The sequence below is a fragment of the Balaenoptera ricei genome, chromosome X (assembly GCF_028023285.1).
Source record: "Balaenoptera ricei isolate mBalRic1 chromosome X, mBalRic1.hap2, whole genome shotgun sequence".
NCBI classification, from domain to species: domain Eukaryota; kingdom Metazoa; phylum Chordata; class Mammalia; order Artiodactyla; family Balaenopteridae; genus Balaenoptera; species Balaenoptera ricei.
In genome coordinates, this window is record NC_082660.1 from 135,009,339 (window position 1) to 135,032,289 (window position 22,951).

General features: G+C 43.1%; 1 protein-coding gene across 1 annotated transcript; it reads left to right on the top strand.

The window, feature by feature from the left end:
* The first annotated feature begins 1,182 nt into the window (after positions 1–1,182).
* FUNDC2 (FUN14 domain containing 2) lies at positions 1,183–22,017 on the top strand. The gene is made up of 5 exons (XM_059910234.1): positions 1,183–1,374; positions 5,350–5,500; positions 13,137–13,212; positions 17,194–17,325; positions 20,553–22,017. Exons 1-5 carry the CDS (start codon positions 1,236–1,238, stop codon positions 20,628–20,630), a joined length of 576 nt encoding a protein of 191 aa, XP_059766217.1. The 5' UTR covers positions 1,183–1,235; the 3' UTR covers positions 20,631–22,017.
* The last annotated feature ends 934 nt before the right edge of the window (positions 22,018–22,951 follow it).

The window sequence follows — 22,951 nt, forward strand, 5'->3', positions numbered from 1 at the left end:
TCAGAGACGAATAAAATCCAATTTCTGTCTTCTGGGAGTCATGCTGCAGCGGCAGGGAGAAAAAGGTAGACACATAGTCACAATACAGAGTGATAATTCTCTGTCATGTGCTTTACACATTATGTGATTTAATCCTCACAATAAGACTGCAAAGTGAGTACAGATGAACCATCTGAGGGGCAGAGAGGTTAATGGTTTGCCAAAGAGCACACACCTACCCATTTGTCCTAACCAGACAGTGAGTGTCCTAGGCACTGGGTGCAGAGCAGTGAAAGAGAAACAACTGAGAGACCGTAAGCAATACCTGAAAGACAGGAAGACCTTACGTATGTTAGAAGGTGAAGTAAGTACTGTGCCCAAAAGGAAAGTAAGTAGGAGAAGGGGAAGGAGGGGTGTACCAGGCCGCAATTTTAAATGAGGATGGTCCTGGAAGGCGTGCCTGAGAAGCTTATATGTTAGTAAAGGGTCTGTGGCTCATACACCGAGGGCTATAGGGAGCCATGGTAGGGTTCTGAGCAGGGGAGGGTCGTGAGCTCTGGCCGCAGCGGAGAGGATAGGCTTTAGTGGTACAAGGGTAGGAGCAGGTGACCTGTTAACTGAGGGCGAGAAACGACTGTGATTTGGGCTGGGACGGAAGCAGTGGAGGGGCGAGCAGGGCTGGATTCATTGTGAAGGTGGCGCTTCTGCTGGTTGCTGACGAACTGGGTTTGTGGGCTTTGAGAAAGAGGAGTTCAGAATAACAGCAAGGGTTTTGGAAAGGTGGCGTTGCCGTGAACTGAGACGGAGTAACAGCGAAAGCTGTCGCTTGGGGCTGGGGCGGGGAGGTGCGCCGCGGCACGTGGTTAAAGGGCTCGGCGGGCCCTGCGGGCAGCGAGCGCTTCCCTTTCCGAGCCCGTCTCGGTCACTGTGACTGCAAGCACTGATAAATACGTGCTCAATGTTGACATGAACAACCACTACAAGCCCGCTTTATTTTTAGTAAAGTAAGGAGTGGGGAAAGGCCGCACTGCGGTCGCGCACAGGGAACCCCCTCCCAGGCGAGCGGCGAGCTAGACTACGCGCAACGACGTAGCTCCTCCGCGAGAGGCCTTCCGCGCACGCGCGTCCCGACGCGCCTGGGGGACGGGGCCGCGGGGTTTGTGACCCCCCCCCTTGGCGCCTTGTGAAGCGGCTGCGCGCGGGGAAGGGGATAGCCGCCCCGCGCCCCGCCCCGCCCCGCCTCTTCCGCCGCCGCCATGGGAATGGAAACATCTACCCCACGTGCCGGAAGCCAGCTAGCGCCGACGGCGGCGCGCCACTCCGCGTCCTACCGAGCCGAGCCCCTACGGGTGTCATCGCGAGAGGAGCTCGCCGAAATGGCTGCAGCCAGTCAAGGTAAGGACGAGCGCGCGCGCCGGTGGCGCCGCGAGGAGCCGACTTCCCGGGCCCCGGAAGGGGACAGGCTCCGCGCCTCCCAGGCCCAGCAGCGCCCCTGGGGGGGCCTGAGCGCCGCAGGGGCGGGGAGGGCGCCCGGAGCTCGTCCGTGGCCCGGCCGCTCCCGAGGTCCGGCCAAGGTCAGTGGCCTGGCTGGAACCGAACTTGCCCTCGGTGTTGTCTCCGGCCGGGCTCCTCCGCCTTCCGGCCCCGCCCCCGACAGCCTCGGCCTGGAGACATTTTGTCCCTGTTCCCGGAAGCACTCTGGCACCTTGAGACTAACGCAGGTTCTTTGTCCCTTTGGACTGTCATTTCAAACACCCGGCCGGCATCTTTCCGCGTGCAGGCCGCCTCTACTTGCGCTATTGATGGTTTTGAAAGAGTACACGTGGTATGGTTCTTGGAAATCGCCTATTTAGTCCACTCAGTGAAGGGAAGAGTCCGTGAAAAAAAAAAGCCTGTAATAAAATACACAGTGGACCACGTCTTTCAGTTGTGCTTCTTATCCTACTTCTTTGAATGCTTCAGGCTATGTTCAGTTCAGTACTGGCTCACAGAACCATTATCAAAAACTCAATTATATAAATTTAAGATTACATAAATTATGTTAAAAACAGTGAAAATGCTCAAAATTTATTACTTCCTTATTGTTTGCCATGTTTAGTTATTATCTGTACTCTTGAGGTTATGGACATCTGTTGTGTCTGTGTGGTGGAAATAACGTAGCGTGATAAGCCGCGTCTCTTGCCAGCTCTGCGTTCAGCGCTGTCACACTTCAGTGACGTCACACCCTGGATGTTGGTATACACTACTAGTCAGCCCTCCCCCCACCCCAGCGCGCTTGTGAAACGTTTACTTGGGGACTTCACTGGCGGTCCAGTGGTTACGCCTTCGCTTTCCAGTGCAGGGGGTGCAGGTTCCATCACTGATCGTGGAACTAAGGTCCCACGTGCCTCCCGGCCAAAAAGCCAAAGCATAAAACAGAAGCAATATTGTAACAAATTCAATAAAAACTTTGAAAATGGTCCAGATTTTTAAAAAATCTAAAAAAACCCAAACCGTTTACCAGCACACCTGAATTGAGGTGACTCAGGTGTTGGAATGCACAGTGGAATTATTTTCCTGCAGAGCAGACTGCCCTTATTTAGTTAAAATGTGTAGGTTGCTCAGATATTTGCACCTAGGAAATTGTTGGGAGAAACTTTGAGGCTGACATTAGGAATTTCAATCTTTATCATATTGATGATCACATAATACTGTAATCATTGCTTTCCTGGGCTCACAAGCAAGGCTGCTGACTGGTCGGCATAGTGCTTAGTAGTGTGTGTTGAATGACTAAGTGACCTTGGGTGAACTCAGTGTCTCTGATTTGATCCCTTTTGGCTGGAGCCCTCTATTGAGCTAAGGAGCTTGTTAAAATGACATTAAAACAAAACTCAAAACTCATTCTTGTTTTCAGTGATGTTCTTTAACCCAGGGAGGGAGTTTCTTCTTCAACACAGCAGTAATGTTTTGTTGTTACGTTAGAACAAAAATTTTCATTTAACTACTTGTGAGGCCATAGAAGGCCCAGTTCCTTAAACATCCATATTTTGGTTTTGCTAAATTGGTATCTATGGTCCATCTTGAATTAATTCTTCAATTATATTTTGTGTATTGTGTAAAGTAGGGATTGAGGGTTTTTTTGTTTAGTACACATACCTAATAGTTCTAACACAATTTGTTGAAAGGACTTTCTTTCCCTATTGAATAACTTTGGTGCCATGTGAAAATCAAATGACTGTATGTGTAGATCTACTTCTAGACTCTATATTCTCTTCCACTGATATATTTTTATATGCTTAGGTCAGTTCTACACTGTGTCAAATAGGGTACTTTTATAAGTCTTGAAATTAGTTACCTGTGTGTTACTGTAGCTTTATAAGAAGTCTTGAAATTCTTTGAACTTTGTTGTTTTTTCCCCCACAGTTGTTTTGGCCACTGGTGGCACATTGTATTTTCCTAAGTGATTGCAGCAGTATCTCCCCATTCCACATGCGGTTTTTTTCCGTGTGACTTTGACACTCCTCCTGCTGAGTACTGGGGTCTATATTCCCTCTTGAATCTGAGTGGAAGTTTGTGACTGCTGCCACAGAATACAGTGGAAGCAACACTGCATGGCTTTGGAGGCTCGGTCTGAAATGGTAATATAGCTTCTGCTGAGCCCCTGAGTTTCCTCACTCTCTTACTCCCTTTCTTGGGACAGGCACCCTTGACCCTAGCCACCATGCTGTAAGGAAGCCCAAACTAACCCAGAGCAAGGCAGCCTGGATGTGTGAATGTAGTAGGTGATTCCAGACGCCTGCCTGTAATTCTTCCAGCTGAAGCCACAGACGTCATGCAACAGAGACGAGCTGTATCCTGTCTGAATTCCTGATCCATAGAGTCTGGGAGCATAGAAAGTGATTGTTTTGCTCTGTGAATGAAGTTTTGGGGTAATTTGTTGTATAGCCATAGTAACTGGAATACTACTCTAGGTCCTTTGTACTTCCATATACATCTTAGAGCCAGCTTCTCAATTTCTAGGTAAAAACTTACTTTTTGATTGAGATTGCAACTCTGCAGTGTTTCCTCATTTACAGTGTAGAGTTCTTTTGCCTCTTTCACTAAATTTATTTTCCCACACAGAGAGGGATTAGACATTTTGTTAACTCTTTCCCTTTTTGGGCAAATAAATCACCCTCTGAGCCTCTACTTCTTAATTACAAAATGGAGTTAATAAATAGTACCTTGTTCTGTACCTACTTTGTTCTGTGTATTTAATTATATATACATGTTTATTCCTTAACACAGTGCCTGGTAAATAGTAACAGCTCAATTAAACGTTACATCTTTTTTTTAATGTCTTTATTGGAGTATAATTGCTTTACAATGTGTTAGTTTCTGCCGTACAACAAAGTGAATCAGCTATACGTGTACATATATCCCCATATCCCCTCCTTCTTGAGCCTCCCTCCCACCCTCCCTATCCCACCCCTCTAAGTGGTCACAAAGCACCGAGCTGATCTCACTGTGCCATGCAGCTGCTTCCCACTAGCTAGCTATTTTACATTTGTAGTGTATATATGTCAGTGCTACTCTCCCACTTCATCCCAGCTTACCCTTCCCCCTCCCCGTGTCCTCAAGTCCGTTCTCTATCCTGCCCTGCCACTAGGTTCATCAGTACCATTTTTTTAGACTCCATATATGTGAGTTAGCATACGGTATTTGTTTTTCTCTTTCTGACTTACTTCACTCTGTGTGACAGACTCTAGGTCCATCCACCTCACTACAAATAACTCAATTTCGTTTCTTTTTATGGCTGAGTAATATTCCATTGTGTATATGTGCCACATCTTCTTTATCCCTTCATCTATCGATGGACACTTAGGTTGCTTCCATGTCCTGGCTATTGTAAATAGAGCTGCAGTGAACACTGTCGTACATGACTCTTTTTGAATTATGGTTTTCTCAGGGTTACCTCCTATCTTTATTATCACTGGAGATACACATAGTACTGAGGATTTGTGAATTTGTGGGCTATTGAATAGTATTGAGTTACTCCTGAAAAGGAGAGGCAAATGAAGAAAACTCATTTCATTTAGGATGCATTATTAAGTATTACTACCAGTTTTTCCTAGGTCCTTTTGGTTGTTTTTAAATTTCAGGGGAAAAACTAGAGTACAGATTCTAAATTGTCTAGGTTTTTTTCCTCTGAGATATTTGTTGATTTTAGTCTGATTTTCAAAAGTTGCTGGTCAGAATTTCAGAGTCAGTTTACTCTTTAAAATAGATTAATATTTAGATGTCCTTATTACAACTGTCTCTGTTTCCTTAAAAATTTCTTTATCTAGGTTAGGAATGTTAGTGATTTATTGTAAAAGTAACTTTTCTTATTCAGTATCTTAATTCTTGTAGGAAACTTTGAGGGAAATTTTGAGTCACTGGACCTTGCAGAACTTGCTAAAAAGCAGCCATGGTGGCGCAAGCTGTTTGGGCAGGAATCTGGGCCTTCAGCTGAAAAGTATAACGTGGCAACCCAGCTGTTAATTGGAGGTGTCACTGGATGGTAAGTGATGTAAAAGATGTCCAGTATCCTTTTTTGCATGACTCAGTGTTGAGGTTATAGGAACCATCTCTTTTAACCAATGAAAATACATTGACTTGTGAAATTGATCACTTAATGAATAGTATACGTCTAAACATAATGTTAAAGTGCTATTTAATGGTTACACATAGTGAGTATTTACTACATGCCAGGTACTATTTTAGGTGTTTATATAGGTATCTCATTTCCTTCTCACAGCTCTGAAATTGTTATTGTTATTATCTATCCTCATTGAATAGAAACTAAGGCTTAGAAAGGTTTACTTGACCAGGGCCACATAGTAAGTGCTTTCTGTCACTATAGATCGCTTTGCATCTTCTAGAATTATATATAAATGGAATTATACAGTATGTATTCTTTTTTGTCTGGCTTCTTTCACTGAGCATACTAATTTCGAGGTTCATCTGTGCTGTTGTGTGTATCACTAGTTCATTGCTTTTTATTGCTGAGTAGTAGTCCGCTGTATGGATGAACTAGTTTGTTTATCCATTCCCCTTTGATGAATATTGGTTTGTTGGCACTTTTGGGCTAAAATGCTGTTAACATTTATGTACAAGCCTTTGTATGAACATATGCTTTCATTTCTTTTGGGTAAATATCTAGAAAGAGTTAGGCTGAGTCATAGTAGATGAATGTCTTAACTTTTTAAGAACCTGCCAAGCAGTTTTCTAAAGTATCGTCTTACATCTTACATCTCCCCTAGCAGTGTATGAGGGTTCCAGTTTCTCTACCTCCTCACTAACACTTGGCATAATGTCCTTTTTTTTTTGAAGTATAATTGATTTACAGTGTTATATTAGTTTCAGGTGTGCAGTGTAGTGATTCAGTATTTTTGCAGATTATACTCCATTAAAAGTTATTAAAAGATAATGGCTGTACTTCCCTGTGCTATACAATATATCCGTGTTGCTTATCTGTTTTATACATAGTAGTTTATAGTTCTTAATCCCCTACCCCTATCTTGCCCCTCCCCACTTCCCTCTGCCCACTGGTAAACACTATTTTGTTTTCTATATCTTTCAGTCTGTTTCTGGCATAATGTCTTTTTTTTTTTTTTTTTGGCTGTGTTGGGTCTTTGTTTCTGTGCGAGGGCTTTCTCTAGTTGTGGCAAGCGGGGGCCACTCTTCATCGCGGTGCGCGGGCCTCTCACTATCGCAGCCTCTCCTGTTGCGGAGCACAGGCTCCAGACGCGCAGGCTCAGGAGTTGTGGCTCACGGGCCCAGCTGCTCCGCGGCATGTGGGATCTTCCCAGACCAGGGCTCGAACCCGTGTCCCCTGCATTGGCAGGCAGATTCTCAACCACTGCGCCACCAGGGAAGCCCCATAATGTCTTTTTGATTACAACCATCCTAGTGGCTGTGAAGTGATATCTCATTGTGGTTTTAATTTACATTTTCCTGATGAATAATGATGTTGAGTATCTTTTCATGAGCTTATTTTTGCTCTCCATATGTCTTTGGTGAGGTATCTGTTTAGATATTTTCTACATATTTTTACTGGGGAGTTGGTTTTCTCTCACTGCTGAGTTGTGAGAGTTCTTTATGTATTCTGGACACAAGTCTTAGATATGTGATTTGCAAATATATTCTTCTACTCTGTAGCTTATTATCTTGACAGTGTCTTTCAAAGAACAGAAGTTCTTAATCTTGAAATACAGTTTATCAACTGTCTGTTTTATAGCTCTAGCTTTTGGAGTCATGTCTGACAATATTTGCCTAATCCAGGGTCACCAAGATTTTCTTCTGTGTTTTCTTCTATATGATATATAGGTTTAGATTTTTCATTTAGATCCATGATCCATTTTGATTTACTTACTGTATATGTTGTAAGGTAGGAATCCAAGGTCTTTTTTTTTGCATATGGATATCTGATTGTGCCCACATGATAATGTTGAAAGACTATACTCCTCTACACTGAATTGCCTTTGTACTTATGGTGAAAATCAATTGACTATATGTCTTCTTTGTTAAACTGATTTGTCTGTCTTGGTGCTAATATCACACCGTTTTGATTACTGTAACTTTATAATAAGTCATGAATCAGGTAGTGTAAATCTTACAACTCTGTTGCTTTTCAGAGTTGATTTGACTGTTCTAGGTACTTAGCATTTTCATATGAATTTTAGAATCAGCTTGCTGCCGATTTCTACAAAAACTCTGGTGAGATTTTGACTGGGATTGCATTGATCCGTAAACATGGTTTATCTCTCCATTTGACTGGGCCGTGCAGCTTACAGGATCTTAGTTCCCCGACTAGGGATTGAACCCACACCCTCAACAGTGAAAGCGCTGAGTCCTAACCACTGGACTTCCAGGGAATTCCCTGTTTAGGTTTCTTTTAATTTCTCTCAACAATGCTATGTAGGTAGGTCTTTCACATCTTATATCAGATTTATCCCTAAATATTTCATATTTTTGATGTTATTGTAAATGCTATTACTTTTTAAATTTCACTTTCTCATTGTGCATTGCTTATATTATAGAAGTGCAATTGATTTTTGTATATTGATCCTGTATACTGCAATCTTGCCAAAGTCACTTACTAGTTTGCAGAGTTTGGGGGTCCCTAAGACTACCCTCATGTTTGATAATTCCCTAGGAGAATCCACAGAACTCACTGAGAGCTGGTATATTCATGGTTACGATTTTTTACAGCAAAAAGATACAGATTAAAATCAGCCAAGGGCTTCCCTGGTGGCGCAGTGGTTAAGAATCTGCCTTCCAATGCAGGGGACATGGGTTTGAGCCCTGGTCTGGGAAGATCCCACATGCCGCGGAGCAACTAAGCCCGTGCACCGCAACTACTAGAGAGAAGCCCGCGTGCTGCAATGAAAGATCCCACATGCCACAATGAAAGATCCCAAGGGCCGCAACCAAGACCCAACACAACCGTAAATAAATAAATAAATAAATAAATATTAAAAACAAAATCAGCCAAAGGAAGAGGCACATGGGGCAAAGTTCAGGAAAGTGGAGTCTATATGTTTAAAATGGGTTTCTTGGGACTTCCCTGGTGGTCCATTGGGTAAGACTCTGCGTTCCCAATGCAGGGGGCCCGGGTTCGATCCCTGGACGGGGAACTAGATCCTGCATGCATGCCACAGCTAAGAAGTTCACACTGCATGCCGCAACTAAGAGCCCACATGCTGCAACTAAGAAGTCTGCATGCCGCAACTAAAGATCCCACATGCTGCAACTAAACATGCTGCAATGAAGATCCCCAGTGCTGCAACTAAGACCTGGCGCAGCCAAGATAAATACATACATAAATATTTTTTTAAAAACAGTTCTTTAATATGGGTTTCTTATAGGCAGCATATAGGTGGGTCTTCCTTTTTTTAATCCAATTTTACAATCTTTTCATTTTAATTAGGGTGCTTAGACTATTTACCTTTAAGTTTATTTTTGTCATCATTGGGTTTAAATTTACCATCTGGGTGTTCTGTTCTTTATTTTCTTTTGGATCAAATATACGTGTGTGTAATAAAAATAGGTATAATGTGTATGTGTGTATAATATATATATATATTTTAAATTAAGGTGAAATTTACATAACATGAAACCAACCATCTTAAAGTGTACAATTCAGCGGCATTTAGTACATTCACACTTTCGTGTAACCACTGCCTCTCTTTAGGTTCAAAACATTTTCATCACCCCAAAATAAAACCCCATCCCCGCTGAGCAGTTACTCCCCATTCTCCCCTCTCCCCAGCCCCTGGCAACCATCTGTCTGCTTTCTGTTTCTATGGATTTACCTATTTTATATAAATAGAATCATACAATATGTGACCTTGTATGTCTGGCTTCTTTCACTGAGTATCATGTTTTGTTTTGGTTTGGTTTTTTGGGACCGCACCAAGTGGCATGCGGGAACTTAGTTCCCCGACCTGGGATTGAACCTGTGTCCCCTGCAGTGGAAGCAGGGTGTCTTAACCACTGGACCACCAGGGAAGCCCCCTGAGCATCGTGTTTTTGATGTTCATTCACATTGCAGTGTGTGTCAGGACTTCTTTCCTTGTTATGGCTACATCTCGCCAACACTTATTATTTTCATTAAAAAAAACATTATAGCCACCTTAGTGGGCATGACATGGGTGTGAAGTGGTGACTGACGATGTTGAGCATCTTTTCATGTGTTGGTTGGCCATCTGTACATCTGCTTTGGAGAAACTGAGTTGTTTGTCTTTCTGTTCTTGAGTTGTAAGAATTCTTTATATGTTTTTGATATTAGATTCTTACCAGACATGACTGCAGATATTTTCTTCTATTCTTTAAGTTGTCTTTCCACTTTCTTGATAATGTCCTTTGATGGACAAAAGTTTTGAATTTTGATGAAGTCGAGTTTATTCGTTCTTTTTGGTTCTTTTGTTGCTTGAATCACATATTTTTCATAATTCTGTTTATGCCCTTTCTTGGTTTATTACCTATGTCTCTTAATTGTGTAATTTTAATGGTTGCTTTAGGTTTTATAGGATGTATCTTTTACTTATCACAGTCTATCGTCAAGAGATATACCACTTCATGTAGAGTGTAATGCTCTTGCAACAGTATACTTCTGGGACTTCCCTGGTGGCCCAGTGGTTAAGACTGCGCCTTCCAATGCAGGGGGTGTAGGTACAATCCCTGGTCAGGGAGCTAGGATCCCACATGCCTCACAGTCAAAAAACCAAAAACATAAAACAGAAGCAGTATTGTAACAAATTCAATAATGACTTCAAGAATGGTCCACATCAAAAAAATCTTAAAAAAAAAAAACAGTATACTTCCATTTTACCTTTTACCCTTGGTTTTCATTGTCATACATTTAAGTTTTACATTTTTTCATTAAATATTTAATTCTTATATTTTTAAATAATGAGAATGAAACCTTTCATATTTACCCTTATAGTTTATTTCTTGTGCTCATCATGCTTTTGTGTGTATGCAGATTTCCATCTGGTATCATTTTCCTCCACTTTTAACATTCTTTGTACTTTTGGGCTGCTGGTGATGATTTATTTTTCAGCTTTTGTATATCTGAGAAAGGTCTTCATTTCATCTTTGGTTTTTGAAAGATATTTTTACTGGGTATAGAATTCTAGATTGACAGGGTTGTTTCTTCCCCCAGTACTTTAAAAATGTTCCATTATCTTTTGTCTTGCATTATTTTCTATGAGAAATGTGCTATCTCTGAATTTTATTCCTCTGTACCTAATATGTCCCTCCCCCCACCTTTCAGGCTGCTTTTAAGATATTTATCATTTGTTTTGTGCTTTGAGTTCATTAAGCTGTTTAGATCTATCAATTTACAGTTTTCATCAAATTTAGAATATTTTCTCATTATTCAAATATTTTCTATCCTTCAGCAGTTCTAGTTAGACATATTATTACACTGCTTGAAATCTTCCTGTAGTTCACTGACACTGTTTATTTTTTTTAACTTTTTATTTTGAGATAACTGTAGATTCACAGGTGCTTGTTAAAAATAATCCAGAGAGCCTGTGCACCACAACTACCGAGCCTGCGCTCTAGAGCCCGCATGCCACAACTACTGAAGCCTGCGTGCCTAGAGCCCGTGCTCCACAACAAGAGAAGCCACCACAATGAGAAGCCCACGCACCGCAGCAAAGAGTAGCCCCTGCTCACCGCCACTAGAGAAAGCCCGCGCGCAGCAAGGAAGACCCAACGCAGCCAAAAATAAATAAAAATAAATAAATACATTTTAAAAAATGCAAAAAAAAAAATCCAGAGAGCCCATCCTCCAGTTTTCCCCAGTGTATAACTATATTTCAATATTACAACCATGTTCATGTATTTTTCTGTTTCATTTTGATAGTTTTTATTGCTATGTCATGTTTACTAATCTTTACTTCTACAGTATCTAAACTGCTGTTAGTTCCATCAAGTACAGTGTTCATCTCAGACATATAGTTTTCATCTGTAGAAGTTTGATTTGTATCCTTTTAAAATATGTTCCTTGTCCCTACTTATTACGTGGAATCTTTCCTCCAGCTTCTTGAACATGGAATACAATCATAATAGCTTCTGATGTTTTTGTCAGCATTCTGTCACTTGTGCCATTTCTAGGTTGCTTTCAGTTGACTTCGTTTTTCATCATTATGGGTCTGTTTTCCTGCTTTGCCCGCCTGGTAGTTTTTAATGGGATGACAGTATTGTGAATTTTACCTTATTGGGTGCTAGATATCTTTTTTATTCTTATATAATTGAGTCTTGATTCTTGTTCTGGGACACATTTACACATGGCTTTAAAAAAATTCCACATGTGTTCTGTACCTTACTCTACAGAAGTAATTTTAAAGATAAAAGAGACTGAGAAGAAAATTGCTGGAGTTTATATATACTTCATTTTTTTCTCCCAAATTTCTTTGGAGGGGAAAAACACCTTTATCCATGTTAGGTTTTTGAAAAAAAGATCGGAGAAATAAGAGCTAGTTAACGATCCAGTTGGTTGCCTTTATCATTAATGAATCTTAGCTGCAAAATGTCAGTTAATGCCTTCACGTCAGGGACTTAGGGCCAGTGGATACAGGGTACAGGCAGTTTACTTCAGCTTATAATCACATTTAAGAATTAAGATGAGTCCTAACGGTTTATTTACTAGTCCTATCACTTCTCCAGTTTAGGAGTCCCTTCTGAGATATACCTAGCTTTTGTTTAAAAACATTTAAAATCCTTGTGAGGTCCTCCATGCAATGTTTTATTGATATTGATATATTTTTTCTCCTACTGAAGTGTACCAAGCAGTAGGTGGTAGGAAATGAGGGCAGAGAGGTAAAGGGAGCCTAGATGTAAGTGTAGGGCTTTATACGCCATCTTCAGGGCAGAGTTTTCTGTTAAGAGCCACGTGGTAAGTGTTTTAGGCCTTGCCAGTCACGCGGCCTGAGTCGCACCTGCTCCGCTCCGCCGTTGTAGGGAGACAGCGGCTGTGGACAGTATGTTAGGAGTCGGTGTGGCCGTGCGCCTGTGAAACCTGACTTACAGACAGAGGCAGCAGGCCAGCTGGGCTCCCCCGCCGTGCTTTGTTTGCTGACCCTTGTTTTAGAAGGACCGCATGTTGAGGATAGACTCCCAGGGGCTAAATGGAGGCCAGGGGACCAGAGAAGAAGCTCTAACAATGCTCGTGTGTTTTGGATCATGATGCCGACCAGAGAAGATGGCACTGAGAGCCTGTCCCTCATCCCGTGCGGCCACTCTGGCCTCATACACAGTCACGTGTTTACTCGCTTCACCAAGAGTTCTCAGGGCTGCTCCCTGCCTGCCGCCATTTCTCTCCCATATCGCCGACTGGGGTCTCTGCTTTATCTTTTCCTTTGTTGATCCATTCTTCACAGTGTAGCCAGAGTCATCTTTTCAAAACACGGCTTGGGAGTTTAAGGGATCTGCTCAAGACCACAAAATGAAGTGAGTAGTAGAGCCAAGATCTGAGTCAGGGTCTTTCTGAGGTCGGAGCCTCTGCCGTTCCCTCGTTCTGGAGGGTTCGGGCTTTATGCCTGGAGTAGGAAGGAGCTGGACCATCCCAAGGTAAGTAGGCTCTGAATGTTGTTAGAAGTCCATGCTTGTGTTTGTCTGACAGCTTGTTAACTTGATTTTTGTAGGTGCACTGGTTTCATATTCCAGAAGGTTGGAAGGTTGGCTGCCACAGCTCTGGGAGGTGGATTTTTCCTGCTTCAGGTCTGTATGTGGAGTGTTTCCCTGGCCGTCCTCACACACAGTCCGGGCTCTGTTACTTGAGACGGTTTCATGTACCATTTGAAATGCTAGTAACCTTTTGAGTCAGACTTCTTCAATTACTAGGTGGATTACATTTTGTCATTTATAACATGGGGACACGTGCATATTCCTTACCATAGCTCCCTTCCAGGGTTTTCAAGACCACTTGAAATATGAAGCAAGTGTGATTTCAGAAATCCCAGGTGTGATGCAAGTGCCCTGTGATATGATTTATTCTTAGACACTAAGTCGATGAGAGACATGAGGGCTAAATGACACTGGTCAGATGGCCTCTGCTGGCCCTTGGCGTGGAGTTTGTTTTTGAACCACCGGCTGCCGGTTCCCTGAGGCTGCTGTGTACAGTTGGTTTGCAAACTTGAGTCCACATTGGAATCACCTGGGAATTTTATAAAACACTGGTGCTTGGGGCCTGCCCCCCACCTCCGTGTGACTTCACGGGCGGGAGGCCTGCTTGGATGTCGGAGTATTTTTAAAGTTGCAGGTGGTTCTGAGGTGCAGCCAAGCCGGAGTGTCCGGACCCGCAGCTCTTTGTCTCCTCTCGAAGGTAGCAGCCCTCATTTTAGCGAGGTCGTCCCACGTTAGAATCACAATTTGAGTGAGTTTTCCAGATGCGTCAGGTGAAAACGAAGTGTGTGGAAGAGGCCAGAAGAGGCCCGCTCATGACTGGTGGGCCGGGGCGGGTGTGGTACAGCATCACTGCATCACAGATGCCCTCAAAACCCAATGCTTGGAATGACCATCTTTTTATCATCTCAGTTTCTGTGCGTCAGCAATTCGGGGAGGGGAGGGTGGGCGCTTGGGCTGGCAGCCCCAAGGGGTTCTAGCCAGAGGGGACTGGAGCTGGGTGAGCAGGGAGCTGGGGCGGGTCCAGGCCTCTCTTCCCTCCCTCCCTCGGGTCTCAGCTCCTCCTGCGGCCTCAGTGCTCCAAGCGCCCTTGTTTCAGAAACATGGTGAGAGCTGCCCGCCCGTTTCTGCCCAAGCCTGGGAACTCCGTAGCATGACTCCGGCAGCATCCTGCTTGTGACTAGCGAGGCGCCAGCAGCTGCCCCGGACCCGTCCCCTGTGTAGCTTCTTGGCTCCCTCCCTGTGGCTGTGAGCAGACAGGCCCCTCCTCACCCCTCCTGTTGCCTTCTGGGTTGCAGTCATCTTTCCTTCCTCGCACCGCTTCAGATGCAAGTGCGGTGACAGCTCTCTTGCACTAGACCCACAATCCTGTTCTGTCCCTGTGGTTTCCCGGAGTATCTTCATATTGCTTTGAAATGCCTTAAGCTGAGTGCACCCTCTGTTTCTTTTGGGGGTTCTGACTGACAGAAGTAATGGGCATTAGAATAATCTCCAGGAAGGACCCTCGCACTGGGATTCTGGTATTGCTTGGGTCAGATGTGCAAGGAGTGCAGTGACAGGTGGGACATGGGGGTCTGTGCTGTGCATGTGCCCTGTCACCAGGGTAGTCACGAGGTTGGGAGATCAGGGCTGTGGTTTGACATAGGATCCAGTTTCCTTTCTTTCATCCGGATTATTGTCCCAGCAGCATTTAGTGAATGTCTTCCTTTTCTCAATATTTGTACCATTGCCTTTATCATATATCAAAGTTCATATATGTGTGGCTCTGACTCTACTTTCTGTATCTACTGAGCCTTGATAGTTGGCAAGACAAGTTCCTCCACATATTCTTCAGGATCGTTGTGGCTGCTTTTGTACTTTTGCTTCTCCATCTAAATTTTAGAACAGGCTTGTCAATTCCTTTCAAAGATTCTGTTTAAATTTTGATTGGGGGACTTCCCTGGCCGTCCAGTGGTTATGACTCCATCCACGCTGCCATTGCAGGGGGCGCAGGTTCGATCCCTGGTCGGGGAACTAAGATCCCGTGTGCCGCATGGTGCACCCAAAAAGAGGGGAAAAAAAGAGTAAGAAGAAAAATGTTTGACTGGAATTGCATGGGAACCATATAGATAAATTGGGGGAGAATTAATATCTTTTATGATATTGTATCGTCTAGCTGTGAACACAGGCTTTCTCTCCATTTATTTAGGTCTTCTTTAATGTCTTTGCCTAGACTTTTGTTATTTTTTCCATATAGATCTTGTCCATCTGTGGTTCAGTTTTATCCCGAGATACCTTATAAGAGCTTTAGTTGCTCTTGTGCTTTTCCCCAGGCACTCACCCTGAGCCCTAAAGCTGTCTCCCAGTTGGACTCAGAGTGATACAACTACTGATGTAGAACATCTTTTCATGTGTTTATTTACTGTCCAGATCTCCTTTTTGGTGAAGTATCTATTCAGGTCTTTTGCCCTCTTTTAAATTGGGTTGTCTGTTTCTGTACTTTTTATTCTGTCCTATTAATCTGTGTGTCTTCTCCAATACCACACTGTCTTGATTGCTGTAAAATCAGGTAGTGTGATCCCTCCAACTCTGTTCTTTTTCAAAATCGTTTTGGCTGTTCTAGTTCCTTTGTCTTTTCATACACATTTTAGAACCAGCTTGTTTACATATCTATAAAACATCTTGCTGGGATTGGGATTGCAATAACTCTGGCTTAATCATTTCTCTTTGAGTTCTTTCTTCAACAGACATTTTGTAGTTTTCAGTGTACAGATCCTATATGATTTTTGTTTAGATTTGTACCTAGTATTCGATTATTTTGCAGCTATTGTAAAATCATAAATTTCATTTCCATTTCCAATTCAAATTGCTAGCGTATAGAAATACAATTTATTTTGTGTGTTTATCTTGTAGTGTACAGCCTTGCTAAACTCGCTTTTTGTGTGTAGGAGCTTTTGTTTGTTTTTTGTTGGATTCTTTGAAATTATGTAGACAAACATGTCTACAAATAGTGACATTTTGACTTCTTCCTTTCTGATCTGGACGCCTCTTACCTTATGTTCTTCCTTGTTGCACTATGACTTCATTTCCAGCACAGTGTTGAATAGGAATAGAGACAGTAGACATCCTTGCCTTTTTGTTAACATTGGATGAAAGTATTCAGTCCTTCACCAGTAAGTATGATTGACGTTAGCTGTATGTTTGTAGATGCTCTTTATCAAGTTGAGGAAGTTCTCCCTGTTTCTGTTTTTCCAAGAGCTTTTACAGGAATGTGTGTTGAATTTTGTCAGAATGTTTCTGAGTCCTGCCTGAAGTCTAGGCCAGGTGATACCTTAGGAAATATGGGAAGTACACGGCTCTGGGCTTCTCCAGTCAGAGGCTCTTGTTTTCTTCCGAGCCCCCAAGTAGCTGTTCAGTGTACTTTGTCCTGTGGGGGAGACAGGGTGGAGTGACAGAATCGGAACTTGGATGTCGTGTACGACTTTTGAGATCCAGCTATGTTGCTGCTACAAGTAGTCTGTTCTTTTTAGTGCTGAGCAACATCTTGTTGTGTAAACATAACACAATTTGCTTATTCATGCATGTGCGGATGGACATTTGGTTTATTTCCAGTAAAGCTGCTGTGACAAGAGCTGCCATTCTGGGTATAGCATAATGGCACGTGCAGTTTCAGTGTTGGCAGATGATGCCAAACCGCTCCCCTAAAAGGCTGCTGGTAGACGCCCTCAGTAAGGGTGTGATAGGAGTGTCCATTTCCCACCTCCTTACCAACACTGTATATTTTCAGTATTTTAATCATCTCCAATCTGATTAAAAAAAGTACAGTAACTCATTAATTTTATAGAGATGGGTAAGAGTATAGATAAAGCGAAAGGATCGCCAGCAGTTATCGAAGGGCAGTGTGCGGACTTCCGTCGGCAGGCACAGGGCCTCGCACATAGGGTGGATGCTGAGTGGCTGTGGGGCGAATGTCGCTGTAATACAAAAAGCTGGATGGCAAATACCTCCAAAGATAGAGACTCAGAAGGGTTTTTGGTAACATATTCCAGTGATTGATCCTGCATTTCTCCTTTCTTGCTGTCGTTTCTTAAACTAAAGCTTGCGAACCACACTGGCTACATCAGAGTAGACTGGCGGCGGGTGGAGAAGGACGTGCAGAAAGCCCGGGAGCAGCTGAGGATCCGCCAGAGCGGCCGGACGCCCGCGGGGGCCACAGGCAGAGCGCAGGAGGTGAGGCCTTGTGTGCGCAAGCGGGGTAGACGCACCACATGCCAGCCTCAGGTGGGGTATCCTCACCTCAGCGGCATTTTAAAAGGTTAAACCCACAAGGACCAGTAGCTTCGGTGACTTTTACTGCAGGCACACGCCTCGAACAGGTTCCTGGTGGGACGGGAGCAGCAAGCGAGGAGGAGGAGGGTGTAGCTTTTACAGCCACGCTGATCGTTTCGAGTCACGTTTTTGTCTCCACGCACACACATCTCTGAAATGTCCAGAATGTGTAGCCCAGGGGTTCACAAGCTTTTTTTGTAAAGGGCCAGGTGGTACATGTTTTCAGCTTTGTAGGCATCGTGATCTCTGTCACAACTACTGAACTCCACTGTGTAGCGTGAAAACAGCCATAGACGATGGGTAGGCAGGTGGGTGTGGCTGCGTTGCAATGAAAGTTTATTTAAAAATAGGTGACTGGCTGGATCTGGCCCACGGGCTGTAGTTTGCTAACCTCTGATCTAAGGCATAAAATCAGGTCAGATTATACTGGAGGGACAGCGTCAGTCGCTGTTAGACTGAGGAACAAGTCCTGAGAGCACGTGAGGGGATTAAGAAGAGACGGGGTCAGGAGCGTGGTGTACAAGCACACACACACTTTATTTCCCATCAAAACTCTTTTTATAGATTGCAGTAGGCAATACATGTTTTTGTTAAAATCACAAGACAGAATCATCAGACAGTATTTCCTTAATGTTGAAGTTATAGTACAAAACATTCCGCGAACCAGAATATAAACATGCGTGAGAACAGACTGTGATTACCAAAATATGCCAAGGACAAACTATAGTTAGAGAAACCACAAGCAACCTCACGGGCCAAGACTCATATCTTCTCTAATAACTCTTCCGGTCCTGTCAGGAATTAAGCAGGACTTTGCCATGCTTTAAGCTGCAAGGACTGTGTCAGCTTGCAGCTGGTTCCCAACAAGACAGGAGAAGGGCTTCTTTTTTAAAAGGATGTATTTTGTTACTTCTTTATTACCTTTGGAAAAATGTCAAATGTCCCAAACATATAAGTGCACTTAACCGGGGAGAAATAAACCAGGATCAAGGTGTCAGGAAGGTGCCTGGTTAAACCTACAAGGACCAAGAGAACAGGAAGGGAATACCAGGAGACAAGAAATATTAGCAAATGTTTGAAAGTTGGAAAGCAGATAGATGAGTGGTAGATAACTTAGCAGAGGGACTTCCCTGGTCCGGTGGCTAAGACTCCGCGCTCCCAGTGCAGGGGGCCTGGGTCCAATCCCTGGTCAGGGAACTAGATCCCGCATGCCGCAACTAAAAGATCCTGCGTGCCGCAACTAAAAAAAAAAAAAGATCCCACATGCCACAACTAACACCTGGTGCAGCCAAATAAATAAATATTTTTTTTAAAAAAATGACATTCCCTTTAAAGAAGAAAAAAAGAAAAAGACGATTCTGTGTAGTGGCGAGTGCTCAGCCAAAGGTGTCCATTGCCAGAATACTACTCAGCCATATAAAAGAAGGAAATTTTGCCATTTGCAGCAACATGGATGGACCTAGAGATTATCATACTGAGTGAAATAAGTCAGAGAAAGACAAACACCATATGATATCACTTATATGTGGAATCTAAAATACGACACAAATGAATCTATGAAACAGAAGCAGACTCCCAGACATAGAGAACAGAGTTGTGGTTGCCAAGGGGGAGGGGGTGGGGAGGGATGGAAGGACTGGGAGTCTGGGGTCAGCAGATGCAAACTATTATCTAGAGGACGGATAAACAACAAGGTCCTACTGTAGAGCACAGGGAACTATACTCAATATCCTGTGATAAACCATCATGGGAAAGAATATTGAAAAGATCGCATATATATGTAGAACGGAATCAGTTTGCTGCACAGCAGAAATAAACACAACATTGTAAATCAACTACACTTCAATGAAAAAATGAGCACATCTTACTTTATGTAAATTATACCTCAATAAAGTGTAGTAAGATGGAAAAGTTCAAAAAGAAGAACAAAAAACCCCTCAAATAAATAAATTTCTTATAAAAAAAGCTGTCCATTGCCCAGAGTGGAACGTGGCATTTGTGCACTTAGATAAGTCCCTCCCGCTTCCTCCCTTCCTTCCATCCCTCCTCAAGCTCAAGGTTATGAAACTTACACTTTTTTCACTTCAAAAATTTTTTTATTTTTCAGACATTTACAAAAGTAATACATGATTGTTGAAAACTTCTTTAGTGATACAGGAATGTATATAATAAAAAGTATAAGGTTAACGTTTGATTAGAACCGACTGTTGCCTTACAGTGGGCACTTATTATAAACTACCCAGAAGGTTTGGAATTGGTTCCTTCCACAAATGTTTGTAGTATCCCTCTTTGTGGCCTGGCCCCCACAGGCCCCAGGGAGAGTGGCTGGTTCCCCCTGAGAGCCCGTAGTCGTATTTGGGGAGCAGGAAATGAAAATGTTCGGGTCAGTGTTTAGCAGCAAGGAGGCCGTTGGTGATTTCTGCGAGAACAGTTACAGTCAGGTGGTGGAGTTGAGAGCCAAGGTTGAGCAAATTGAGGAATGAGTAAAGATGATGAATGAAAGAAGTGATGTCAGGAAATTGTATGATTTTTTTCATTCCCCCTGAGGGCAGACGGCAAGAGACAATGCGTCAAATAGGGAAATATAGTTCCAGTCAAGTCGGGGAGGAGTGAAGACACAGGCACAGTGGGAATGAGGGGGCTCGAGGGTCCCAGGAGGCTGGGTGGTGGAGTGGGAAAGGTCAGGGTGGGGTTAGGGAGATGAACCCCTGTACTTAAGTCCAGGAAACCAGTAGGCCAGGCTACAGGGTGTATTCCCCTCGTGAATACTTTTCTATGGTAGCACTTGGGAGAAAGTTCCCTCTGGGATGGAGGTCGATAGAGCACATGCGTGGGAAGCTGTAGGAATGTGAGAAAATAAAGTTTCAGAGGAGGGTGTACGGATAGATGGACAGACGCGTGGGCGGGAGCAACGTGTGGACAGGTTTGGAGGAGAGACCAGTTTACTGAATGTGGTGCCTTCTCTCTTTGCAAAGTCCCGTCTGAAAAGCATTCCTTGAATGTGATCGCTGCGCTAGCACCCCGCCACTACCTTATCCAAAGACACGTCATCTCACCTTCTGATCTGCGTCCTGCTTCCTAATAATATCCTCAGCAAAGTAATCCATTGTGCTGTCTTCTGTTCCTAGGTGGTGTCATTTGTGAAGAAGAATGTTCTAGTGACTGGTGGATTTTTCGGAGGCTTTCTGCTTGGTATGGCGTCCTAAAGAGGATGACTTCACTTCCTTATTCCTGGTTTTTCCAGCCAGCAGCCTCTTCACTCCATCGTAGGATAGCAAGTCTCTCCTCTTCGTCCTCTTCTCCCTCTTCTCCCGTGCCTTCCTCCCTGCCATGGCGTATCTGAATGGCTTCTGTAGGCATCTGTTGGTACAAGTGGATAACGGCCCCACCATGACCTTGACGGCAACGGAAGAGACAGTGGACGTTAACTCTTCTCCCAGCACACTCCCCCCTTGACTAATCTGTAGGTCAGCAAGAATATTCCTTTCTCCCCTATGTAAGATACTTACCAGAACATGGTACAAGATGGCTCACCATGGAGCATGAGTGGATCCTCAAAGGTTGTCCCAAACTTGATTTGGAAAAGAAATAACAAGCATATAAGATACCTTACTATGTTCTGCATGGAAAGGAACTGAATACATTTGCTTTTAAGCATGAAAGGTTTTGGTATCTTGGCGTCTACTTTCTTTTGTAGTAGATTTTAGGTTACAGAACGAGAACTACTTGTACTGGCTCTAATTATCCTGACAAAATGGGGCGTGTGCACTACAGTTGAAAAATCTGCATATGGAATGAACTTGTACTAAAGATACATATGCTGAGCGGAAGGTATTGTGTTTGGTGGGAAGGTCTTTAGGGAAACCAACCAATAGATACACTTAGGATGGTCACTTAGAGGCATTCAGGTATTATCTAGGGATGTTTTCCATCATACAGGATAATGCATCTCATGATGGTTTCCAAAGGATTTATTTATGGTAAAATAAGTGACTTTAGGTGGAAGAGGGAAGAAGCTCTTGGATTTTTATTTAATAGAAAAGGTTTTGAGCTTTGAAATGTGGAATATTCTTTACCTCTTGTCAAAACATCAGGGGTAGCCGTAGCTTCTCTGTGCCAATTCTACTATTTAACCAGTTAGTATGAAATATATAACATTTGAACCAGAGTTTTTAAATGGTGACATTCCAAGCATTAAGAATTGAGAACAGTAGCAATAGCAACAGCACATGTGAAATAAATTATTTCTATCATCAAAGGTAATCTGCTGTCTCAGGATGACCCCAACTCTTAGAATTTTTCTTTAAAATAAAAGTTTATAGATATACCCATGCTTAGAAACTTAACACATTTTTCTGTAATGGCCTTCTATTGTACCATCTAGAATATCCACTGCAGGAAGGCAAGGCTTGTGTCTTCACCATTATATCCATGGAGCCAAACACTTAATAAGTACTCAGTATCTGTTGAATATATGAATAATGAGCTCATAGAAAAGTATCTGGAAAAGGCACTGATCCACAGGATTTGTGAGACTTCATGAGTTCTGAAAATTCGGAAAACTTGGAATAAACTTCTTAAACTTGCAGGTGATCCCTTGCAAAACGTGTGTTTTTAAGGCCTTCCTTTTAAAATGTTTGCCTTTTAACTTACCTTGGGAATGATGTATTGAATTTGGAAATTGTAGCTACTAGTGGATGTGTGGAATTTTTTAGAATTCATCCATTTGCATTTTTCTCCTTATGGTACTATTTTAAGGCAACATTAAGTTGTCTTGCTTGTAACATGTATGAATTATATACAAATCATAACGGTATGAGCCACATTGTTCCATATTTTTATAGAAGAACTCAAAATTTTTTTTCACTTTTTATTATGGAAACATTCAAACATGTATAAAAATACAGAAAATAGTACAATGACCCCCATGTGTCCATCATCCACCTATAATGATCATCAAATTATAGCTTGTTTTATCAATCGTTTTGAAACAAATACCAAATGTGTCATTTTATTATATTTTGGTATGTGTCTGTAAAAGGTAAGAAGTCATCTTAAAAATCATAAGTGCAATACCCTATCATCATACCCATCTGACCCCACTCAGACCCGTGGAATGGGGGCTGCAGGTAGTGGGGTGGGGTGGCCTTTCTCCATCTGTTTTTCCTGTGATTATTGGTGATGACAAAGATTAGCAGGTTGCTCTAAGCTGCTTTGAGCGGGTTATAATAGAGAATGGACTGAAGTAAGATTCTAGCTTTCACCTGAGGGACGTGGTTGAGGTCAGTGTTCCGGGTTGGCCTCACCCTATTGCAATCAGGATGGCCTTGAGTTCTGCCCGCTGAGTGGGGCCACCATGGGTGGCCGGGCAGAGTGGGTGCTGAGGTTGAACAGTGGTGGTGCTCTGGTGCTCGTCACTGGTGGCATTTCGGAGAGCTCCCCCGGGCAGTTAGGGGAGCCTCTAAATGGAGGCCCTGTTGTCAGCAGCTTTGCTTCAGGTGGTGAAGTGAGAGGTTTCCCCCCAAAG

Excerpts from the sequence above, each read along its gene's own strand:
- FUNDC2 (XM_059910234.1), top strand. The coding sequence starts at position 1,236 with ATGGGAATGGAAACATCTACCCCACGTGCCGGAAGCCAGCTAGCGCCG. Across the intron at positions 1,375-5,349 it reads AATGGCTGCAGCCAGTCAAG|GAAACTTTGAGGGAAATTTT; the intron begins GTAAGGACGAGC and ends TAATTCTTGTAG. Across the intron at positions 17,326-20,552 it reads CCACAGGCAGAGCGCAGGAG|GTGGTGTCATTTGTGAAGAA; the intron begins GTGAGGCCTTGT and ends TTCTGTTCCTAG.